The sequence below is a fragment of the Microcaecilia unicolor genome, chromosome 5 (assembly GCF_901765095.1).
Source record: "Microcaecilia unicolor chromosome 5, aMicUni1.1, whole genome shotgun sequence".
Classification (NCBI taxonomy): domain Eukaryota; kingdom Metazoa; phylum Chordata; class Amphibia; order Gymnophiona; family Siphonopidae; genus Microcaecilia; species Microcaecilia unicolor.
This window is the reverse complement of record NC_044035.1, coordinates 204,138,019-204,160,530: the sequence shown is the minus strand read 5'-3', so window position 1 is coordinate 204,160,530 and position 22,512 is coordinate 204,138,019. Positions and strand designations below refer to the sequence as shown.

The window sequence follows — 22,512 nt, the reverse complement described above, 5'->3', positions numbered from 1 at the left end:
GAGGTTCCGTGGGATTCGAGAAGAGCAGATGTGGTCCCACTTCACAAAACTGGCAACAGAGAAGAAGTGGGAAAATACAGGCCGATAAGCCTCACTTCAGTTATTGGAAAAGTAATGGATAGTGAATTTCCTATAATCCAATGGGTTACAAGATTCGAGGCAACATAGTTTTACGAAAGGTAAATTGTGTCAAACGAATTTCATTGAATTCTTTGACTGAGCTACCAGAGAACTGGATCGAGGACATGTGCTAGATGTAATCTACTTGAATTTCAGCAAAGCTTTTGACATGGTTCCTTATAGGAGACTGTTGAATAAACTTGACAGGCTGAAGTTAGGACCCAAAGTAGTGAACTGGATTGAAAACTGGTTGATAGACAGATGTCAGAGGGTGGTGATTTATTTATTTTATTACATTTGTACCCCGTGATTCACTCGGAGGAAGGAAAGTAAGTAGCGGAGTGCCTCAAGAATCAGTGCTGGGGCAGATTCTGTTCAATATATTTGTGAGTGACATTGCCAAAGGGTTAAAGGGTAAGGTTTGCCTTTTTGTGGCTGATACCAAGATTTGTAACAGAGTGGATACCCCAAAGGGAGTGGAAAACATGAAAAAGGTTCCGCAAAAATTAAAAGAATGGACCAATATTTGGCAGTTAAAATTTAATGCAAAAAGTGCAGAGTGATGCATTTGGGGAGTAGAAATCAAAGGGAGCCATATGTGTTAGGTAGTGAGAGGCTGATATGCATAGACATTGAGAGGGACCTTGGGATGATAGTATCTAAGAATCTGAAGGTGACGAAACAGTGTGACAAGGCGGTGGCCACAGTCAGAAGGATGCTAGACTGCATCAAGGGAGATGTAACCAGAAGAAGAAAGAAGGGGTTAATGCCCCTATACAAGTTGTTGGTGAGGCCCCACCTGGAGTACTGTTTCATTTTTGGAGGCTGTATCTTGTGTGACGCACGAGACACATGCTCCTGGTCTCACTTTGTCTTTTCATGTTATTGCCCTGCAAATATTATAGGAAGGGAGAGGAATTTTACCTGGATAGCTGGCTGTGCATCCCTGAAGGCTTGCAGCAGGAGAGGGACAAGCATAATTACCAAGAGGGCAGATTCCCCAGGTTCTAAACCCTTCCCTATAGTGCTTAGTGATGTCTTTCTCAGGACAGATTTAGAACCCCCTGGAAGGGAGAAAACCTGGTATAACCTCAGGAAAAAAGGTGCTCCACACCTGTAGTGCTTTCCTGTAGGGAAAGGAGTCAGGTGCATGCCAGGGCTTAGATTCAGCATTTGCTCCTGACTCAGTAAGCAGTATACCCTGAGAGCCAAAGTGAGGCTTGGAAACGGGTGGGGCCAATTCTCTTGGGGAAGACGCCAAGGTAAAAAGCCTACTGTGAAGAAAGAAGGCGGGAGAGAGAGAAGACGAGAGAGAAGGAGAGCAACCTGCCTGAAGGCAGGAGGAACCTTCCTCATAGAGAACCAGCTGCAGGGAGTAAACGGGCTACCTAACTCTAAAGAGGACCCTAAAGTTAATGCAGTGCCTGGTTAGTGAGAGAAGGGGAAAGAACTGGTGTCCGGTCCTCACCGGGGAAAATGCTGTTGTGAGACAGGTAATGACCTGCTTGATGAGAGAAAGCGGTCCGGGTCAGCCATGTGAAAGGTGCACAGACCATCTCTGAGCAGTCCTAGCCTATGGCTGGGAGAAAGAACAGGATATGAAGGGTGCAGAGACTCTCTGAACAGTCCTAGCCTGTAGCTGGGAGAAAGAACCGGTGTCCAGTCCTCACCAGGGAAATGTTACTGAAGAGAGAGAGGGTCAGGGGCAGCCATATGAAAGGTACAAAGGATGTTACTGAGCAGTCCTAGCCTATGGCTGGAATCAGGTGGGGAATTAACCTGGGCAGAGAGAGGTTTATTAAGGGCACAATTTTAGGCTATGTCCTGGAAACGCTGGTTCAAACTTATGAGAAACTTTATGAACTGACTTAAAATGCAAGCTAGATTAAGGAAGAAAAGAGAAATCCTTCCTGTACAGTTTTTGCATGAATTCTTTTGGATTTATTTTTCCTTTGAATCCTGAAGCACATGCCAGTGGAACTTGTGCTGTGTTTTGAAGACTGAACTTTGCTAATGGAATTGAATTCTTTGCACTGAATAAAAGCTCTTTATGTTTTGGAACCTGGTTGCTGGGTGAGTGTCTGAGCTGGAAAGCCTGGACCGGAGTGGGATCTGGATCAGAGGGATTTTTCCTGACCCAGTGTCATTACACTTTCTAAGGATGTAAAAAGACTAGAAGTGGTCCAACGGAAAGTGACAAAAATGGTATGGGGTTTACGCCAAAAGACATATGAGAAGATATTGGAAGACCTGAATACGTATACCCTACAGGAAAGGAGGGACAGGGGTGTTATGAAAGATGTTTAAATACTTGAAAGGTATAAATATAAAAACAAATTTTTCCAGAAGGGGAAATGGTAAAACTAGAGGACACGAATTGAGATTGTGGGCGGTAGACTTAGGAGTAATGTCAAGAAATTTGTTTTCTACACAGCCCTCTGTGTACATAAGTACATAAGCACCGCCATACTGGGAAAAGACCAAGGGTCCATCAAGCCCAGCATCCTGTCTCTGACAGCGGCCAATCCAGGCTTCAAGAACCCGGCAACCCCCCCCCCCCCCCCCCCATTTTTTAAAAATAATGTTCAATGGACTTTTCCCTCAGGAATCTGTCCAAACCCCCTTTAAATTCCATACGGCCAGCTGCTGTCACTACATTCTCCGGCAACGAGTTCCAGAGTCTAACTACACGTTGAGTAAAGAAAAACTTTCTCCTATTTGTTTTAAATCTACCATAGTCTAGCTTCATCTTGTGTCCTCTGGTTTTGTTGTTGTTTGAAAGTGTAAACAAACACTTCACATCTGTCTGCTCTAATCCGTTCATTATCTTGTAGACTTCTATCATATCACCCCTCAGCCGCCTTTTCTCCAAGCTGAAGAGCCTAACCTTCTCAGCCTTTCCTCATAGGGAAGTCGTTCCATTCCCTTTATCATTTTTGTCGCCCTTCTCTGCACCTTCTCTAAAGCGAATGCTACATACCTGTAGAAGGTATTCTCCGAGGACAGCAGGCTGATTGTTCTCACTGATGGGTTGACGTCCTCGGCAGCCCCCTCCATCGGAAAGTTTACTAGCAAAGGCCTTTGCTAGTCCTCGCGCGCCCATGCGCACCGCGCATGCGCGGCCGTCTTCCCGCCCGAAACCGGCTCGAGCCGGCCAGTCCAGTATGTAGCAAGACAATACATTTCAAGGGAAGACACAACTCCAAAGGGGAGGCGGGCGGGTTTGTGAGAACAATCAGCCTGCTGTCCTCGGAGAATACCTTCTACAGGTATGTAGCATTCGCTTTCTCCGAGGACAAGCAGGCTGCTTGTTCTCACTGATGGGGTATCCCTAGCCCCCAGGCTCACTCAAAACAACAACCATGGTCAATTGGGCCTCGCAACGGCGAGGACATAACTGAGATTGACCTAAAAAAATTTACCAACTAACTGAGAGTGTAGCCTGGAACAGAACAAACAGGGCCCTCGGGGGGTGGAGTTGGATCCTAAAGCCCAAACAGGTTCTGAAGAACTGACTGCCCGAACCGACTGTCGCGTCGGGTATCCTGCTGCAGGCAGTAATGAGATGTGAATGTGTGGACAGATGACCACGTCGCAGCTTTGCAAATTTCTTCAATAGAGGCTGACTTCAAGTGGGCTACCGACGCAGCCATGGCTCTAACATTATGAGCCGTGACATGACCCTCAAGAGCCAGCCCCGCCTGGGCGTAAGTGAAGGAAATGCAATCTGCTAGCCAATTGGATATGGTGCGTTTCCCTACAGCCACTCCCCTCCTATTGGGATCAAAAGAAACAAACAATTGGGCGGACTGTCTGTGGGGCTGTGTCCGCTCCAGGTAGAAGGCCAATGCTCTCTTGCAGTCCAATGTGTGCAGCTGACGTTCAGCAGGGCAGGAATGAGGACGGGGAAAGAATGTTGGCAAGACAATTGACTGGTTCAGATGGAACTCCGACACGACCTTTGGCAGGAACTTAGGGTGAGTGCGGAGGACTACTCTGTTGTGATGGAATTTAGTGTAAGGGGCCTGGGCTACCAGGGCCTGAAGCTCACTGACTCTACGAGCCGAAGTAACTGCCACCAAGAAAATGACCTTCCAGGTCAAGTACTTCGGATGGCAGGAATTCAGTGGCTCAAAAGGAGGTTTCATCAGCTGGGTGAGAACGACATTGAGATCCCATGACACTGTAGGAGGCTTGACAGGGGGCTTTGACAAAAGCAAACCTCTCATGAAGCGAACAACTAAAGGCTGTCCTGAGATCGGCTTACCTTCCACTTGGTAATGGTATGCACTGATTGCACTAAGGTGAACCCTTACGGAGTTGGTCTTAAGACCAGACTCAGACAAGTGCAGAAGGTATTCAAGCAGGGTCTGTGTAGGACAAGAGCGAGGATCTAGGGCCTTGCTGTCACACCAGACGGCAAACCTCCTCCAATGAAAGAAGTAACTTCTCTTAGTGGAGTCTTTTCTGGAAGCAAGCAAGATGCGGGAGACACCCTCTGACAGACCCAAAGAGGCAAAGTCTACGCCCTCAACATCCAGGCCGTGAGAGCCAGAGACTGGAGGTTGGGATGCAGAAGAGCCCCTTCGTCCTGCGTGATGAGGGTCGGAAAACACTCCAATCTCCACGGTTCTTCGGAGGATAATTCCAGAAGAAGAGGGAACCAGATCTGACGCGGCCAAAAGGGAGCAATCAGAATCATGGTGCCTCGGTCTTGCTTGAGTTTCAACAAAGTCTTCCCCACCAGAGGAATGGGAGGATAAGCATATAGCAGGCCCTCCCCCCAATCCAGGAGGAAGGCATCCGATGCCAGTCTGCCGTGGGCCTGAAGCCTGGAACAGAACTGAGGGACTTTGTGGTTCACTCGAGATGCGAAGAGATCCACCAGGGGGGTGCCCCACGCCTGGAAGATCTGTCGTACCACACGGGAATTGAGCGACCACTCGTGAGGTTGCATAATCCTGCTCAACCTGTCGGCCAGACTGTTGTTTACGCCTGCCAGATATGTGGCTTGGAGCACCATGCCATGCCGGCGAGCCCAGAGCCACATGCTGACGGCTTCCTGACACAGGGGGTGAGATCCGGTGCCCCCCTGCTTGTTGACGTAGTACATGGCAACCTGGTTGTCTGTCTGAATTTGGATAATTTGGTGGGACAGCCGATCTCTGAAAGCCTTCAGAGCGTTCCAGATCGCTCGTAACTCCAGAAGATTGATCTGCAGATCGCGTTCCTGGAGGGACCAGCTTCCTTGGGTGTGAAGCCCATCGACATGGGCTCCCCATCCCAGGAGGGACGCATCCGTGGTCAGCACTTTTTGTGGCTGAGGAATTTGGAAGGGACGTCCCAGAGTCAAATTGGACCAAATCGTCCACCAATACAGGGATTTGAGAAAACTCGTGGACAGGTGGATCACGTCCTCTAGACCCCCAGCGGCCTGATACCACTGGGAGGCTAGGGTCCATTGAGCAGATCTCATGTGAAGGCGGGCCATGGGAGTCACATGAACTGTGGAGGCCATGTGGCCCAGCAATCTCAACATCTGCCGAGCTGTGATCTGCTGGGACGCTCGCACCCGTGAGACGAGGGACAACAAGTTGTTGGCTCTCGTCTCTGGGAGATAGGCGCGAGCCGTCCGAGAATCCAGCAGAGCTCCTATGAATTCGAGTCTCTGCATTGGGAGAAGATGGGACTTTGGATAATTTATCACAAACCCCAGTAGCTCCAGTAGGCGAATAGTCATCTGCATGGACTGCAGGGCTCCTGCCTCGGATGTGTTCTTCACCAGCCAATCGTCGAGATATGGGAACACGTGCACCCCCAGCCTGCGAAGTGCCGCTGCTACCACAGCTAGGCACTTTGTGAACACCCTGGGCGCAGAGGCGAGCCCAAAGGGTAGCACACAGTACTGGAAGTGGCGTGTGCCCAGCTGAAATCGCAGATACTGTCTGTGAGCTGGCAGTATCGGGATGTGAGTGTAGGCATCCTTCAAGTCCAGAGAGCATAGCCAATCGTTTTGCTGAATCATGGGGAGAAGGGTGCCCAGGGAAAGCATCCTGAACTTTTCTTTTACGAGATATTTGTTCAGGGCCCTTAGGTCTAGGATGGGACGCATCCCCCCTGTTTTCTTTTCCACAAGGAAGTACCTGGAATAGAATCCCAGCCCTTCCTGCCCGGATGGCACGGGCTCGACCGCATTGGCGCTGAGAAGGGCGGAGAGTTCCTCTGCAAGTACCTGCTTGTGCTGGAAGCTGTAAGACTGAGCTCCCGGTGGACAATTTGGAGGTTTTGAGGTCAAATTGAGGGTGTATCCCTGCCGGACTATTTGCAGAACCCACTGATCGGAGGTTATGAGAGGCCACCTTTGGTGAAAAACTTTCAACCTCCCCCCGACTGGCAGGTCGCCCGGCACGGACACTTGGATGTCGGCTATGCTCTGCTGGAGCCAGTCAAAAGCTCGCCCCTTGCTTTTGCTGGGGAGCCGCGGGGCCTTGCTGAGGCGCGCGCTGCTGACGAGAGCGAGCGCGCTGGGGCTTAGCCTGGGCCGCAGGCTGTCAGGAAGGAGGATTGTACCTACGCTTGCCAGAAGAGTAGGGAACAGTCTTCCTTCCCCCGAAAAATCTTCTACCTGTAGAGGTAGAGGCTGAAGGCTGCCGGCGGGCGAACTTGTCGAATGCGGTGTCCCGCTGGTGGAGAGACTCTACCACCTGTTCGACTTTCTCGCCAAAAATGTTGTCCGCACGGCAAGGCGAGTCCGCAATCCGCTGCTGGAGTCTATTTTCCAGGTCGGCGGCACGCAGCCATGAGAGCCTGCGCATCACCACACCTTGAGCAGCGGCCCTGGACGCAACATCAAAAGTGTCATAAACTCCTCTGGCCAGGAATTTTCTGCACGCCTTCAGCTGCCTGACCACCTCCTGAAAAGGCTTGGCTTGCTCAGGGGGAAGAGCATCAACCAAGCCCGCCAACTGCCGCACATTGTTCCGCATGTGTATGCTCGTGTAGAGCTGGTAAGACTGGATCTTGGACACGAGCATAGAGGAATGGTAGGCCTTCCTCCCAAAGGAGTCTAAGGTTCTAGCGTCCTTGCCCGGGGGCGCCGAAGCATGTTCCCTAGAACTCTTAGCCTTCTTTAGGGCCAAATCCACAACTCCAGAGTCGTGAGGCAACTGAGTGCGCATCAGCTCTGGGTCCCCATGGATCCGGTACTGGGACTCGATCTTCTTGGGAATGTGGGGATTAGTTAACGGCTTGGTCCAGTTCGCAAGCAATGTCTTTTTCAGGACATGGTGCAAGGGAACCGTGGACGCTTCCTTAGGTGGAGAAGGATAGTCTAGGAGCTCAAACATTTCAGCCCTGGGCTCGTCCTCCACAACCACCGGGAAGGGGATGGCCGTAGACATCTCCCGGACAAAGGAGGCAAAAGACAGACTCTCGGGAGGAGAAAGCTGTCTCTCAGGAGAGGGAGTGGGATCAGATGGAAGACCCTCAGACTCCTCGTCAGAGAAATATCTGGGATCTTCCTCTTCCTCCCACGAGGCCTCACCCTCGGTGTCAGACACAAGTTCACGGACCTGTGTCTGCAACCTCGCCCTGCTCGACTCTGTGGAACCACGTCCACGATGGGGGCGTCGAGAGGTAGACTCCCTGGCCCGCATCGGCGAAGCTCCCTCCGTCGACGTAGTCGGGGAGCCTTCCTGGGAGGTGGCCGCGGTCGGCACCGCACGCGGTACCGACGTCGGGGACCTCAACCTGGGCGATGGGCCAGCCGGTACCGGAGGGGTAGGGCGCAACAGCTCTCCCAGAATCTCTGGGAGAACGGCCCGGAGGCTCTCGTTCAGAGTGGCTGCAGAAAAAGGCTGAGAGGTCGATGCAGGCGTCGACATCAGAACCTGTTCCGGGCGAGGAGGCTGTTCCGGGCTGTCCAGAGTGGAGCGCATCGACACCTCCTGAACAGAGGGTGAGCGGTCCTCTCGGTGCCGATGCCTGCTGGGTGCCGAATCCCTCGGCGACCCAGAGCTCTCGGTGCCGACACGGGGAGGAGACCGGTGTCGATGCTTCTTCGACTTCTTCCGAAGCATGTCACCGGAGCTCCCCGGCACCGAAGAGGGTCGATCCCGGGGGGGCTGTACCGCAGGAGCCCTCAGGGTGGGAGGAGACCCACCCGAAGGCTCACCGCCACCAGCAGGGGAATGGACAGCCCTCACCTGCACTCCTGACGATGCACCTCCGTCCGACGACATCAGCAGACGTCGATGCAGTCGCCCGATGCCTCGGCGCTGATGCAGAGGTCCGATGCCTCGATGCAGTCGATGGAGCGGCAGCCAAGGAAGATGGTCCGGACGCTGACGACGTCGATGCACTCGATGCCTCCGGTGCCGATGCCGACGAAGAGCCCGAGAACAAAACGTTCCACTGGGCTAATCTCGCTACCTGAGTCCGCCTTTGAAGCAGGGAACACAGACTGCAGTTCTGAGGGCGGTGCTCGGCCCCCAGACACTGAAGACACGACGAGTGTCGATCAGTGAGCGAGATTACCCGGGCGCACTGGGTGCACTTCTTGAAGCCGCTGGAAGGCTTCGATGTCATGGGCGGAAAAATCACGCCGGCGAAGTCAAAAGCCGAAATGGCGAAAATTGAAGCACCAAAATTTAAAGGGAGAAAATCTCGACCGAGGCCAAACAAGGCCTACCCCGACAACGAAAGAAAACTTACGGGGCAAAAACTGAGAAAAATACGGGAAGGGCAGAAAACCCGAAAGGGTCTTCCGGAACACTTCCGGAGCGCTTCCCGAACTTTTTTGATGAAAAAAGAGTGAAAAACACGTCGAAACGGACGCGCAAGGTCGACTCTCTGGGGCACGAACGGCGTAACACGACCGTACCGAGCGCGTACGAAAGAAGACTGGCCGGCTCGAGCCGGTTTCGGGCGGGAAGACGGCCGCGCATGCGCGGTGCGCATGGGCGCGCAAGGACTAGCAAAGGCCTTTGCTAGTAAACTTTCCGATGGAGGGGGCTGCCGAGGACGTCAACCCATCAGTGAGAACAAGCAGCCTGCTTGTCCTCGGAGAATTCCTTTATATCTTTTCTTGAGGGAGATGGTAGAGACAAAAATGGCAACAGAATTCAAAATGGTGTGGGATGAACACAGAGGATCTCTAATTAGAAAATGGATGGTATTAAAAAAAACACTAAACTTAAATGGATGCATGTGTGTGGATGTTTGAAATGACACTTGGATGGCGACTCTGGCTGTGATGAACTAGGGCCAGTGTTGGGCAGAGTTGTACGGTCTGTGTCCCATATATGGAAATCCAGTTTAGGAAGGTAAAATTATGTCTTACCTGATAATTTTCTTTCCATTAGTCCCTCAGATCAATCCAGAGACTTGTGGGTTATGTCCCTCCACTAGCAGGTTAGATAGAGAGAACACCGAAGTTCGCCCACAAGAGGGCATGTGCAGCCAGCCTCACTTCAGTATACGATACCAAAGCAGTAAGAAATCATTTGAACCATAGTTCACTCTCCTGCCTCTCAAAAAGAGCAAATAATCTGAAGGAAAACCCTCCAGCTGCTTCACAGTAACAACTGTTTTCCAAGAACTTGTTGAATCCAAACTTCCAGACCAACAGAAGAACGCGACCCTAAACCACATGAACTATACCAAGCTCTGCCATATACACATCATACAGAATCAGCTAATGCGCACCCCAGGGAGGGCCTCTGGATTGATCTGAGGGACTAATGGAAAGAAAATTATCAGGTAAGACATAATTTTACCTTTCATAGCGTCCCAAGATCAATCCAGAGACTTGTGGGATGTACCAAAGCAGTCCTCAAGAAGGGTGGGACCGCATACTCCCTGAAGACAGCACCAAAGCACTGAAAAACGCATCCTGACATGCCGCGACATAAAGTCGGTAACATCTAGCAAAAGTGTGTACCGACGGCCAAGTAGCCGCTCTAGAAATCTCGTCCAACGACACCAGTGGGTACTCCGCAACGGACGTGGCCTGAGCTCTAGTCAAATGCGCGCGAATCTGAAGAGGAATCGGCTTCCCCGTGGAAGATACGCAGAGCCGATCGATTCCCGTAGCCATCGAGCGATCTTAGCCTTAGAAGCTCTCTGTCCCTTTTGTGTGTCCCGCAAACAGGACAAAGAGCTGAACTGACTTCCGGAAGGAATTAGTAACCTCTAAATATGCGAGAAGAGCCCGTTGACATCCAAACAACGCAACTGGCGAAAATCCTCCAGGTAATCTTCCTGCTTGAAGGTTGGTAAATGCACTTCCTGATTAAAGGTGAAAACGCGAAATCACCTTCGGCAGAAACAACGGAACCGTACGGACCAAGACACCAGCTTCCGAAAAACGCAGAAAGGGATCCCTGCACGACAGAGTCTGCAGCTCCGATACCCTTCTGGCTGAAGCCATGGCCACCAAAATCACCGTCTTCAACATGAGATCCTTCAAAGACGTCTTACTCAGAGGCTCAAATGGGGCCCACTGTAACGCCCTCAGTACTAGGTTCAAACTTCATTCCAGTACCACCGGCATCTGAGGGGGTCGAACATGACTAACGCCCCGGAGAAAATGAACCACATCCGGATGAGCGGCCAACGATCGACCACCTAACTGGCCTCAGAAACAGGCCAATGCTGCCACCTGTACCTTAGGAGAGCTCAAAGAGAGGGCCTTCTCAAGCCCCTCTTGCAAGAAGGCTAAGATGGATGCGAGAGGAGCCGACTCCGGCAAAATGGCTCAGGACGAGCACCAAGCAACAAAAGTTCGCCAGACCCTAGCGTACGCTGAAGAAGTAGATCGCTTGTGCGCTTGCAGCATCGTCCCAATCACTGACTCCAAAAACCCTCTGCGTCTGAGCTGCGACCGCTCAATAGCCAAGCCGTAAGACCAAATGGAATGGAATCCTGCATGATCACTGACCCCGGAATCAGAAGATCGGGAACGTCCGACAGCTGCAACGGGTCGTCTATCAACAGACGCACCAAATCCGCATACCAAGGACGCCTGGGCCAATCTGGAGCCACCAGAATGACCACTCCTGAATGCTGCGCGATCCTGCCGATCACCCGACTGAGCATGGGCCATGGAGGAAAGACATACAGGAGATCCTGCGGCCACCTTTGCAATAGCGCAACTATTCCTTCGGACCACAATTCCCTGTCCCTGCTGAAAAAGCAAGGCACTTTGGCATTGGAATAACGGGCCATTAGATCCAGTACTGGCATCCCCCAACGAGATGTGATCCGGTCGAACACTACTGGAGAGAGCTCCCACTCCCCCACATTCAACTATTTCCGGCTGAGGAAATTCGCCTGCACATTCAGGACTCCTGCGATGAGAGCCGCTGACAAATTAAATAGCCACGTTTCCGCCCAGCGGCAAAAGGCAAGCGCCTCCGTTGACAACTGAGCGCTCCGAGTGCCCCCTTGACGATTGACATAAGCTACCGCTGTCACATTGTCGCAAAGGGCTCGTACCGACTGGTTCAGCACCAAAGTCTCAAAGGCTTGCAGTGCCAGCCGAATCGCCTGCAATTCCAGAAGATTGATTGACAACCGAGCCTCCAATGGACTCTGATGAAGCAGGTTGGAACTACAAAACAAAAAGAACAAATTCCCATTCCCCAATTGCAACTGGGGACAGACTCGACTGTGCCTAAAGGAAGAAACGTTGGCAAGGTGGCAAGAACTGCCTGACAGCGTTTGAGCTTGCATGTAGACTCCAAGAAAAATCTGTAGTGAAGTCCAGGTTGTAACTGTGCAATAGAAAAACTAAGACACATCTGAGCTGAGGTAATCTTGGTTCACTCCTCCTGAAACCAGCACAGGAGTCCTGCCTGAGGACTGAACTGAGACTCCAGCATTGGAAGATGCAGCAGGCATAGGCTGACCTGGAGTTGAAACAGAGCTCATTCTACCAGCAGCCAGGTGGCTTGTCGTAGTGGAAGTGGAAACCCTGAAAGTGGTTTTCCTGGCCCCACAAAACCTATGACCAAACCAAGTGGATTAAAAATCAGCCTTAAACTCATTTCCTGGCAATCTCCGAGACTTGGAAGTCCCTCAGGTCATTACCCAACTGCCCTAGATCTTCTCCTGTCCCAAGATTACTTCCAAAAGGCAGGTTGCCAAATGTGACTTGGAAGCCACATCAGTGGTCTGATGCCTAAGCCAGAACTAACTTCTTACAGATAGAGGCAAGAATTGTCTGGTGTGACTGTGCCCTATAACTGCTGTGCATTGGAGCTAACAAGTACAGCTGAGAACCAGAGACAGATGATGTAGCAGAATATGGCTGTTGCACCATTGCATGCTACAAAAAGCAAGCTGCAGTGGGTCGTGAAACAGCAGCCCTAGAGCTCTGTGCTTACTCTCAGCTGATTGCAACAACTATTAAGCTACCTCTACACTGAAGTAGCTCCTGGACCACTCCCCATGAAATTTAGGTAACCCCATACCATGAAAAGATGCCAAAAACACCATAGAAGCAATTAGAGGTACCGGGTACGCTGCAGATACCAGGTAGCCGAGACTAATATGCAAAGGTGTGGCCTGTATCAGTGTGCAAATAGAGAGAGAGAGAGAAGGGCAATCTTTAGTGCTGATGAGTTCTGAAAACTGTTCCAGTCATGTAAGAACTACTTGGCCAGGCAAGCAATAAGAGAATGAAATAAAATATGCCCCACTGGAAATCTAGCTGAGTCCACAGTTTCTAATAGGATGGATAAAACCAGCCTTGAACCTGTAACCTTCAGGCTGAAAGGCCAGCCACCCTCCTCAATAAAACTAGTTTGATGTAAACAATACACACACACCAAATGCCACCAGGGGAGCACAGAGAGTGCAGGATCACCATGGAAACAGAGAGAAACCTGAGAGGCCTGCACTAGCCTCAAAATGTAACATTTCTCACAGAAACATGGAGTCAACAGCCCTAAGCCTGACTAACTAAACAAACTGTACTGCCATGCTCTGAGAAAGGGGATGAGGGAAAGAGTGAAAAACCTAGAGTAGGATCCCTAATCCTGATCCCTTTGTCCCTTCCATTAATGATGTACACACACCCTGAACCTCATTAAGGAGGGTCCAGAAATATTCTTACTGTAAATTTTAGATTGTAAGCTCTTTTGAGCAGGGATTGTCTCTCTCTATGTTGGATGTTCAGCGCTGTGTGCGTCTGGTAGCGCTATACAAATGAAAATAATAATAATCACCTAATGAAGCACAGGCATCTCTACCAGAAGACTTTCAGATAGTCAGTACTTTCCAAGCTGCAGCTAAAGGCTCTCACTGCCACAGCACAGCTGCAGGGGACTAATGAATCTCCGACCTCGCCCCTGGAAAGCTGTGGAAGACTCAAAGCTGTGGGAGACCTGAGTACTCCCACAGGAGTCTGCAAACCTCCCCAGGCCTCCTTTCTTAGAAGCCCTTAAATAATCAATCTGAAGAAACTGGGAGTGATCCACACCAGTTCCCCAGTCACATTTCTGAAAAATCTACATATAAAACTGCCTGAATTGCAAGCACATCAGGGCCCAGGGGAGCACTGGGGCTTCAGCATTGCCATGTGGAGTGGCAAGAAAGATGGTGCCATCACATGCGCACGCACACCCAAGAAAACAACTGCCCTGCGCCCCCCAAAATGAGCTGGGAGGGAAGGAGCACACCGCTCCACGGAGTTGGGCTGTATAGTGGAACTCCAGCATGGGAAACTGCAGCAGCCCAGTGGCTCCCACACTGGGAGCCGCTTTTGCTCTGCCCACTGGCGCAGATAGGATAGCGAGTACTCATCCCCTGGGGAATCGCTGTCACATGCCAAGACGGTCCTCACACCATCTAGCCGGTACTGCAAGCCGGCATGAGCTTGCCGTGCTGGACAAATCTCAGACGTTTTTTAAAGGTAGGAGAGGACGCCGGAGCAAAAGAAACCTCAGACTCATTTTAAAGTCAGGACAGCGAGAACCCCAAACCCCAATCAGGCAGAGAAGAGGGGTTGAAGGGGGAGGAAGGGAGGGACCTGGCACTACCATAACCGGGACACCTCAGACCCCAGCCACTCAACTAGACCCAGCGGACCAGGCCAGGAGCCAATCAATCCAGAGCTGCACAGATATGACCATCCAATGCGCCCCGCAGCGCGAACACCTTTTGACGGACTCTGACGCCGACATCGGCCCTAAGACCAGCTCCCAGCCTAGCGCTCACGTACCTCTGAAGCCTGGAACTCTGAGGAATGAGAAAACACTGCTTTAGCCTGCAGGGATCTATGTTTGTGTCTCTGTGAAGTTTTTTTTTTTTTAAGAGGCAGGAGAGAAATACCAACAGACGAATCCCTAAGCAGCAGTAGGATGGTGGGGGGAGATGGGTAGGGACCTGGCACCACCAGGTGTAACCCCAACATGCGCAAAGCACCTCAACCCCAAATTTGCTGCTGGTGGGGGGAGACGGGTAGGGACCTGGCACCACCAGGTGTAACCCCAACGTGCGCAAAGCACCTCAACCCCAAATCAAGCTCAACAACCCCCGAAGGAACGGGATAGGAGCCAAATCACTTCAGAGCTGCACAGCATGTCTCTTTGCCTGCTAGATAGAGAGAATACTGAAGTGAGGCTGGCTGCACATGCCCTCTTGTGGGCGAACTTCGGTGTTCTCTCTATCTAACCTGCAAGTGGAGGGACATAACCCACAAGTCTCTGGATTGATCTGGGGACGCTATGGAAGGGCTGGAAAGAGCTTTGACAACAACTACAGTCCTGTAGATTGTAAGCTCTTTGACCAGGGACTGTCTTTCTTCTATGTTTGTGCAGCGCTGCGTACGCCTTGTAGCGCTATAGAAATGCTAAATAGTAGTAGTAGTCGTAGCCCTGGACAAGTTTTACAGTCTGTGTTTCACAAATGACAAGACAGATAGGCTGCAGTGGGCTTTGACAGCAACTTCAGTAGTTGGAACGTAAGGACAGGGCCGGGCAGATTTCTATGATCTATGTCCCAGAAATAACAAAGAAAGACCATGATCAAGTATTTTACATCACATTCATTGTTGGGCAGAATGGATGGACCATTCAGGTCTTTATCTGCTGTCACTTACTATGTTACTTCAATTGCCGCTCTGATACAATATGCCAGATGATCCGATTTGCAAAAGGAATCAGTGACTTCCAGATAACGAATGAGTGCCCTGTGAACATTCAGTTTATGCAGAGGGTTACCTAATCTTCCTATGGAAGAATTCTAGAATAAAAGGAACAGAAACCACCTCATTCAAATGAAATCGATATACTGTTTTTGGCAGAATTTATGAATTGTAACCACAAATAGAAAATCCTTTCAAGGAACTCAAACAGGGGAGGCACCCTCCCCCCTAAAAAAAGGCTTAGCTAACAATGACAGTACCACATTAAGATCCCACTGGGGCCAGACTATTCTGATGTGAGGAAGTATGTGCTTGAATGCTCACAAAAAATGTACTACATCTTGTTAGGCTGCAATAGAGACTTTACTAATTTTGCTCCTGAAATAAGAGAGCACCTCCACCTGCAACTTAAGCAAATTGGAAAAGCCAAACCTCGCTCTAGATCCCTTCTGCAAAAAAGAAAGAATCGAAGGGATATTTACTTTTCAAGGGGATATATCATGAGCTGAACATCAGCTCTCTAAATCCTCAAATAAGCGAAAGACGTAGACAATCTGTTGACTTTTAGCATGTAGTAGCAATGACAGAAGCTGAAAATCTTTTTCTTTTTAAATCATGGCTTTCAAGCTGCAACACAGAAGGCCCAGTCCTCTTAATAACTATATCAAAGGGCACACTAATACTACTACTACCTATCATTTCTATAGCGCTACTAGACGTACGCAGCGCTGTACACTGAGATCTGCATACCAATGATGATGATAAGAGAGCTATCAAAATTAATAGGAATAGGTGTCTCGCTGTACTCAAGCTACTATTGTATCATATGTTATACTGGTGATGTAATTAAAATCTTCAGTATTTTTCTCTGTTTCCATCTGCAGGTAAGGGGATATAGCCCACTTCTACGGACTGGTCTAGTGGGATGATAAGGAAGCTAAGTTGAAGGCTTGCTGAACATTCAGCAAGAATATTAGGTAATAGGAACTATTTGGCTGTACTTATGCTTAAAACTGAAATTATGCATCAATATTTCTATAATTGTTCTTACATTGAAAGTGCGGAGTATGTTGTATTTACACAGTGAAACAAACTTTTTATTTTAATACATTTTGAATTGGAAGGCACTGCAGTGAAGTTCGTTTTCATTTATACTTGAAATTTACTGAAAAAAATGCTCTACATGACAGAGCAGACTTGGGAATAAAGCAGTAGAAGCCTCATGAAAAAAAAATAAATTACAACACTGAAATGTGGCTTTACCTTGAACTTTCTACTTGTGTTTGCTCACAACTTCCTCAGTACTTCGAGGTGAGCTGCATTCAGGCACAGTAGATATTATCTTGTCACCAGAGGGCTTACAATCTAAGGGGTCCTTTTACTAAGGTGCGCCAACAAGATGCCCAAAGGAATATAATGGGCATCTTATCATTTAGCACATGATAATCACTAGTGTGAGCTAAATCCATTAGTGCACCTTAGTAAAAGGACGTTAAGTTTGTATCTAAAGCAATGGAGGGTTAAGTGACTCACCCAAGGTCACAAACAGGAGCAGCAAGATTTGAACCTGGCATCCTTAGTTCTTGGCATGTTGCTCTAACCATTTGGCTACTCTACCAGTAAGCTAGCTAAAGTTAATCTATACACTATTGTAGACTTGCAACCTTGACACTGCAAGCTCTGATCTTTGAGATCTCAGGAACATCAGGGAGGCCTCAGACATCCAAGGTGCACTGGGAAGTGAAGATTTGATATTGGGGGTTCACTGAAGCAACTTATCTCTTTGAGCCAATACTGAGCCAGTGTTTCAAGCATAAACAGGCTAAATACTTAACTATTAAAAAATAGTTATATTAAAGCTTAAAATAGGGATCTGAAAATAGTAAGAATAAAAATACCTCATTAGAACACTGTTAGGATTAAAGCAGGTATAAAATACAAATTATCCCTAACTTTGGCTGGTAAGCCAAACTCTCTTATAAAACTACCCCCCTCTATTGTTTCAGTCAACAGTATAAAGCTGCCATTGCAGGCTTTGGTTAAATCTCTGAGCTGGAAAAAAAGACATAGCCATTACAGGATAGTATAAAACAAAACTGTTTGTTTATACATTGTTTTCCGTATTATCCAACTTTTCAGTTATTCAACAACAGGTCGGTCCCATTTAGGTCAGATAATCGAGACTGTACTGTACTTGTCAATCTTAGATGTTATTTACAGAAATGATAGAAAACTTTTCACAGTATTTTTCCCACCCCACTTGATTTGAAAGCATATACTTCTAACCTCAAAGATCATCTGTTGAAGTCCAAAACAAAAAGTTGATCCGAATGGGTTTGTATTGTTTGGAGAAGATGACCTGCATGAAGAAAACCAATTGTGCTCATTTGAAAACGGAACTGTGATGCAAGTTTCACATACTTTTGTGGCCAAATGCCAAAACATTTTTTGTTTAATTTGAAAGGCAACCCACCATCAATACAGAACATGGACATATACATTTTTTTAACAAAGTTTTAAAGTTACAAATACCATTGACAAAATATCATACAAACAAGAAGAGAAGTTCCAAGAACTCCAAAGCCATAATGAGTGATGATCTATTGCACACAGAAGTGAAAAACAATGACCAACTCAGAGAACAACTAGCCTTGAAGATAACTTCATGGTATTGAGAATATTTTGATGTACTTCCCAAGCTACCCTCAACCCCCTACCCTTCTATTTTTCTCCTCTGCTAAAATGAAAAGTAAAAATTGCCACAGAATTCGTGAGCAGTAGATAGCAAACAGTGCAGGTGGCTCTATAATAAAAATCACAAGCAAAGGTAAAATAAATAAATGAATAAAAAGTATGTTTCTTTTCTCTCTCTTTCTTCACAGAACAAGCTCAGGAGAGCACAACTTAATCAAGGGCCCCCAATATGTCCACCTAATAGCTTCTCCATGTTATAAACATACCATAGTTTAGTAAGTCACTTAGCTACAGAGGAAATTCTCACCTTCTTTCATTTGCTGGCCAACACAAGTTTTGCAACAGTAAAACAGTGTTGGCACATGGCATTCCGAGCTAAGGTTAATCTGTGAAACAACCTATTAAAAAAGGCACCTGGATCCCACAAAATACTGTATCCATAATTGAAGTTTGTAGTGTACAGGCTTCCAATATGCTTGTGCTTTGGGACAAGACCAAATGTGACCCATAGTGCCATGTCTCCCACACCAACACCAACAAAGATCTGTATAGCCCAAGATGTTCTTGCTAAGGTGTACACATTATTCTCCTGCAAATTAACCACTGTTGACTCTCCTTCCCACTTCTGGCCCCAAATAGTACTCACAAAGATCTTCCAAAACAGTAGTTAACCGTTCCTGGTGAGGCTCAGATGTCAAGAGATGGACAACATAACAGAAAGGAATGATATGCTAGTAGTTGATAGGTGTTAACTAGTTCTTCAAAGGACAATAATGTTTCATCATATAATAGTTGGCCCCACTTTCTTACTTCCAATCTCAGGAAAAGGAGATTACTTGTAATACATGTTTATTTAGAGAGCTGGAAGTTAGGCTATGCTTCCAAAGAATCATCTACTATAATAAAACTCACCCTCAACGTTCTGAGGACACTGACGTCAGTGAAGCCAAGCCCTGACTTCCTTCAAAAAGGTTCGAAGGTTCGTGGTGGTGAAGCCACCAAAATCGCTCCGGGCCCCGCCCTCGAGGGCGGAGCTATGGCAGAACAACGAAGGGGTTGGCAGGGAGGGAGGCAGGGAGGCGTGGGGGTGAGTGGGAAATCGCTCCGGGCCCCGCCCTCCAGGGCGGAGCAATGGCAGAACAACGAAGGGGTTGGCAGGGAGGGAGGCAGGGAGGTGGGAAATCGCTCCGGGCCCCGCCCTCGCGTCAAACGTCATGACGTTGGGGGTGGAGCAATGGAAGAATAACGAACGGGTTGGCCAGGGAGGGAGGGGTGTTGGCGACGAACACCTTGCTAGCGCCTGTTTCATTTGCTCTGAAACGGGCCTCTTTTACTAGTAAGTACATAAGTAATGCCACACTGGGAAATCACCAAGGGTCCATCAAGCCCAGCATCCTGTCCACGACAGCGGCCAATCCAGGCCAAGGGCACCTGGCGAGCTTCCCAAACGTACAAACATTCTATCCTAGGTCCTTAAGTTACAAGCTGTGGTAAAGCTACATGTTGCCAATAAAGCAAAAAGCCTGGAAGGTACCCACATAAGACAACCGTACAGAGCCCACCAATGCCTGCTCTACTGGCATCCAAAGCTTAGCTCATTGAACAGCAACTTTGACTTGAGCTGCCTTGTAGTAAAGCCAAACACAGCATTTAGCCCCCAAGTCCCTAAGACACAACACTCAGCGATCCATAGCATCAAACTTGCCCAGCATCTCTCATCTCTTCTAGTACTCGTGCCACATTTTATTTAACTGATCAATTCTCTCTTGCAGTGAATATGACAATTTCTTAATCAATGCAATTTCAAATACCTGCTTATGCTGATGAGCAAATTTGGAAACCTGTTTCCAGAATGTTACAACAGGCGGCATGACATTCATGATTAGAGAGGGTCACATGCCACCAATATGTCAACCAGCACAACCAGCACAGAAAAGGCGTGAGAACTACGTCTTTACCTGGTATCTCATTGATTTCCTTACTCACCAGTCCCCAAAACTGAGTAACCTTAGGACAAGGTGCATGAATTATTCTCAGGAAGACCACAGCGATGCTAACAAAGGGGAGGACAGCTCCCACAAATCTCACATAAAAGACAGGGTACTTGTATGTGTGATGCAGTAGCCTGCTCATCCTTTCCACTTGCTTTCAATACATGGAGATATCCCAATCTGTCCCACCCATAGAAATCTGCAGCATCTCATTCCACTTATGCATCAACTGGATAAGTAAGTATTTTGCACAGGGTGGATATCTGTCCACTGTTTAATTGATTACTGCATGTATATTACCCTCCTACAACTGCAACCGTACATCCACAACTTCTCCAATAATCTTAACCTGGATATACAAACAATGAGTTTCATCCAAATACCAAACTTGTACCCTTTAGGGAAATTAACTCTTTCAAGTCTCTTCCAACCCTCAACTGCCACAGAAAATACAGCCCACATCGCTTCTATTGCGCCATATCTAGAAAAAAAGGTACAAAAGACATTTTTGGTTTCTTAGCTAGGGGAGCAATTGGGGAAAGTATTTCTTCTCCTATTTCAAAGAACTTGTAAACATGTCACCAAATCCCCACTGCATGCACTGGAATAGAACCATGCCACAGAATTCTGTGCACAATTGGTTTATCATTGCACTTTCTCCAACTGGACCCAGCTTGACTCCTTACCAATGAATATCTGAGTAAAACACCATATAGTTTGTTTTTTTTGGCAGGCTTTCCTTCCTAAATCCCTGGACTATCAGTTCGTGTCCCACCCCCAATTCCATTCACTGTAAACAAAGGGAGGAGTGAAGGTGCCACATAACTGTTGGGTAGGTTCCAATCTCTTTCTTCTATAACTCATTATAGTGATAGCTTTTTGTAGGAGATCAGAGAGCAGCCTTCTTTGGAACACCGTATCAGTGCACTCTAAATCACATCCTTAAGGAGTGGGGATGTTTTGAGATTAATGGGACACTAGTGTTAATCCCTACACATAACCTATGCAGAACTGAGAGCATTAATTGAAATTTTAACTGAAACAAAAACAGAAATAGAACAGCTAGAGACCAAAAACCTTCACTTTATATCTTAGTCAATAAAAGTTTTAAAGAACATTCCAAGCCACAGATAGCATGTTTTCATATGTTCTAACACAGTTGCTTTTTGTGGCACAAGAGTATAAAGGCAACATAGAAAGAGTAAAAATAGCTATTGTTTAGGGATGTGCACTTTTTAGACCATTTATGAATTTGCTGGCCTATTTTCAGACTTTTATGATTAATTTTAGAAATGAATCAATGTAGAATTTGATTAATGTATGAAAAATATTTTAATGTGTGTAAATCAACTTTACACATTAATTTGGAAATTCAAATACGTAAAGTTGGTTTAGTTTGTGTTAAGTACATAAAATATTCCAAACCAAAACTGGAAACCAAATGCACATCTCACTTTGCTCCCCACCCCACCACACAGAATATTGTACCTGAAAATGTGACATCTGTTTGTTTTCCTGCTTTCTGAACTCTTCCCTCCCAGGGCTGACATAAAAAATCAACTTACTGCCCTTTTGTTTGACATTTGTGCAATATTTGTGTGATTTTATGATTCAATAAGGAATTTTCAAGGGTCTCTGGATTAACTTGTAAGCCACATTGAGCCTGCTAATGTGTGGGAAAATAGGGAATACAAATGCTGCAAATAAATAAATAAATAAATAAATAAATAAATAAATAAACGTAGCAGTTCTAGAATTAACACCAAAACTACTGCTTAGTACATTACAGCAACAGAACAAATCACTTACAACCAACGCTTCACAAAGCATATGCCAGCAGTACCAATGTATCTGCCCCTCACAATGCTTTATTCAACTTTAGCAACTAATTGAAGAGTAGAAGGTGTTTTTAAAAAAATGTTTTTATTGGGTAGAGAAACACACCATACAGGTAAATAGTTCACAAAAGGCCAAAACTGCAAACAACAAAAGTATTGTCCATATTACAGATATGGAGATACATCACTCAGTGACAAGCATCTCAGTGCAGCAACCAACAGGTCCAGAGTACACTGTTCATATCCACTGCACACTGGACATAAACTAGGTGATCATCATTATGCTTAAACAGGCTGTTTCTCTTCTTTTAGTTATTTATAACCACCCCTCCTTCAGTCTGAAATACAAGTCCCAGAAGGCATTGCAGGCAAGGAACCAGAGGGTGAGATGAAGAACCCGGACTGGACTCCTAGCTGCAATCAGGGAAGACATGGGTGTAAGCTAATAGGAGGTGTAGATTGGCTGCCACTAGGGGAAGAAAGCTAGGAAACCCTGTGTGCAGGAGCTCCTCATTAGGCTCATGCTTAACTTCGCTGGTATGGGTGTGTAGAGAAGCTAATGAGTGGAGAATGATTGGTTGTGAAGGCAGAAGCCCGGGATTGATTAGACAGGTAGGAAGGAGTCCCAGCAAAGGAGTTCAGTTCAGGAGAGAGAAGCAGAAGGAGAGAAGCAGTTGCAGGCTGAAAACCCTTGGGCAGGGAGGTCCCTAAAGTATTTGCA

The 22,512-nt window shown here is 47.6% G+C and overlaps 1 protein-coding gene across 4 annotated transcripts in view; it reads right to left on the bottom strand.

Annotated features, from left to right (window-relative positions):
• C5H16orf70 (chromosome 5 C16orf70 homolog) overlaps positions 1-22,512 on the bottom strand; it is a 1,028,424-nt gene that overhangs the window by 8,008 nt on the left and 997,904 nt on the right. For all 4 annotated transcript variants that reach the window (XM_030203715.1, XM_030203714.1, XM_030203713.1 and 1 more), the window contains one exon: positions 17,555-17,627. In XM_030203715.1, coding sequence (XP_030059575.1) covers positions 17,555-17,627 — 73 coding nt within the window. The remainder of the gene's footprint in view (positions 1-17,554; positions 17,628-22,512) is intronic.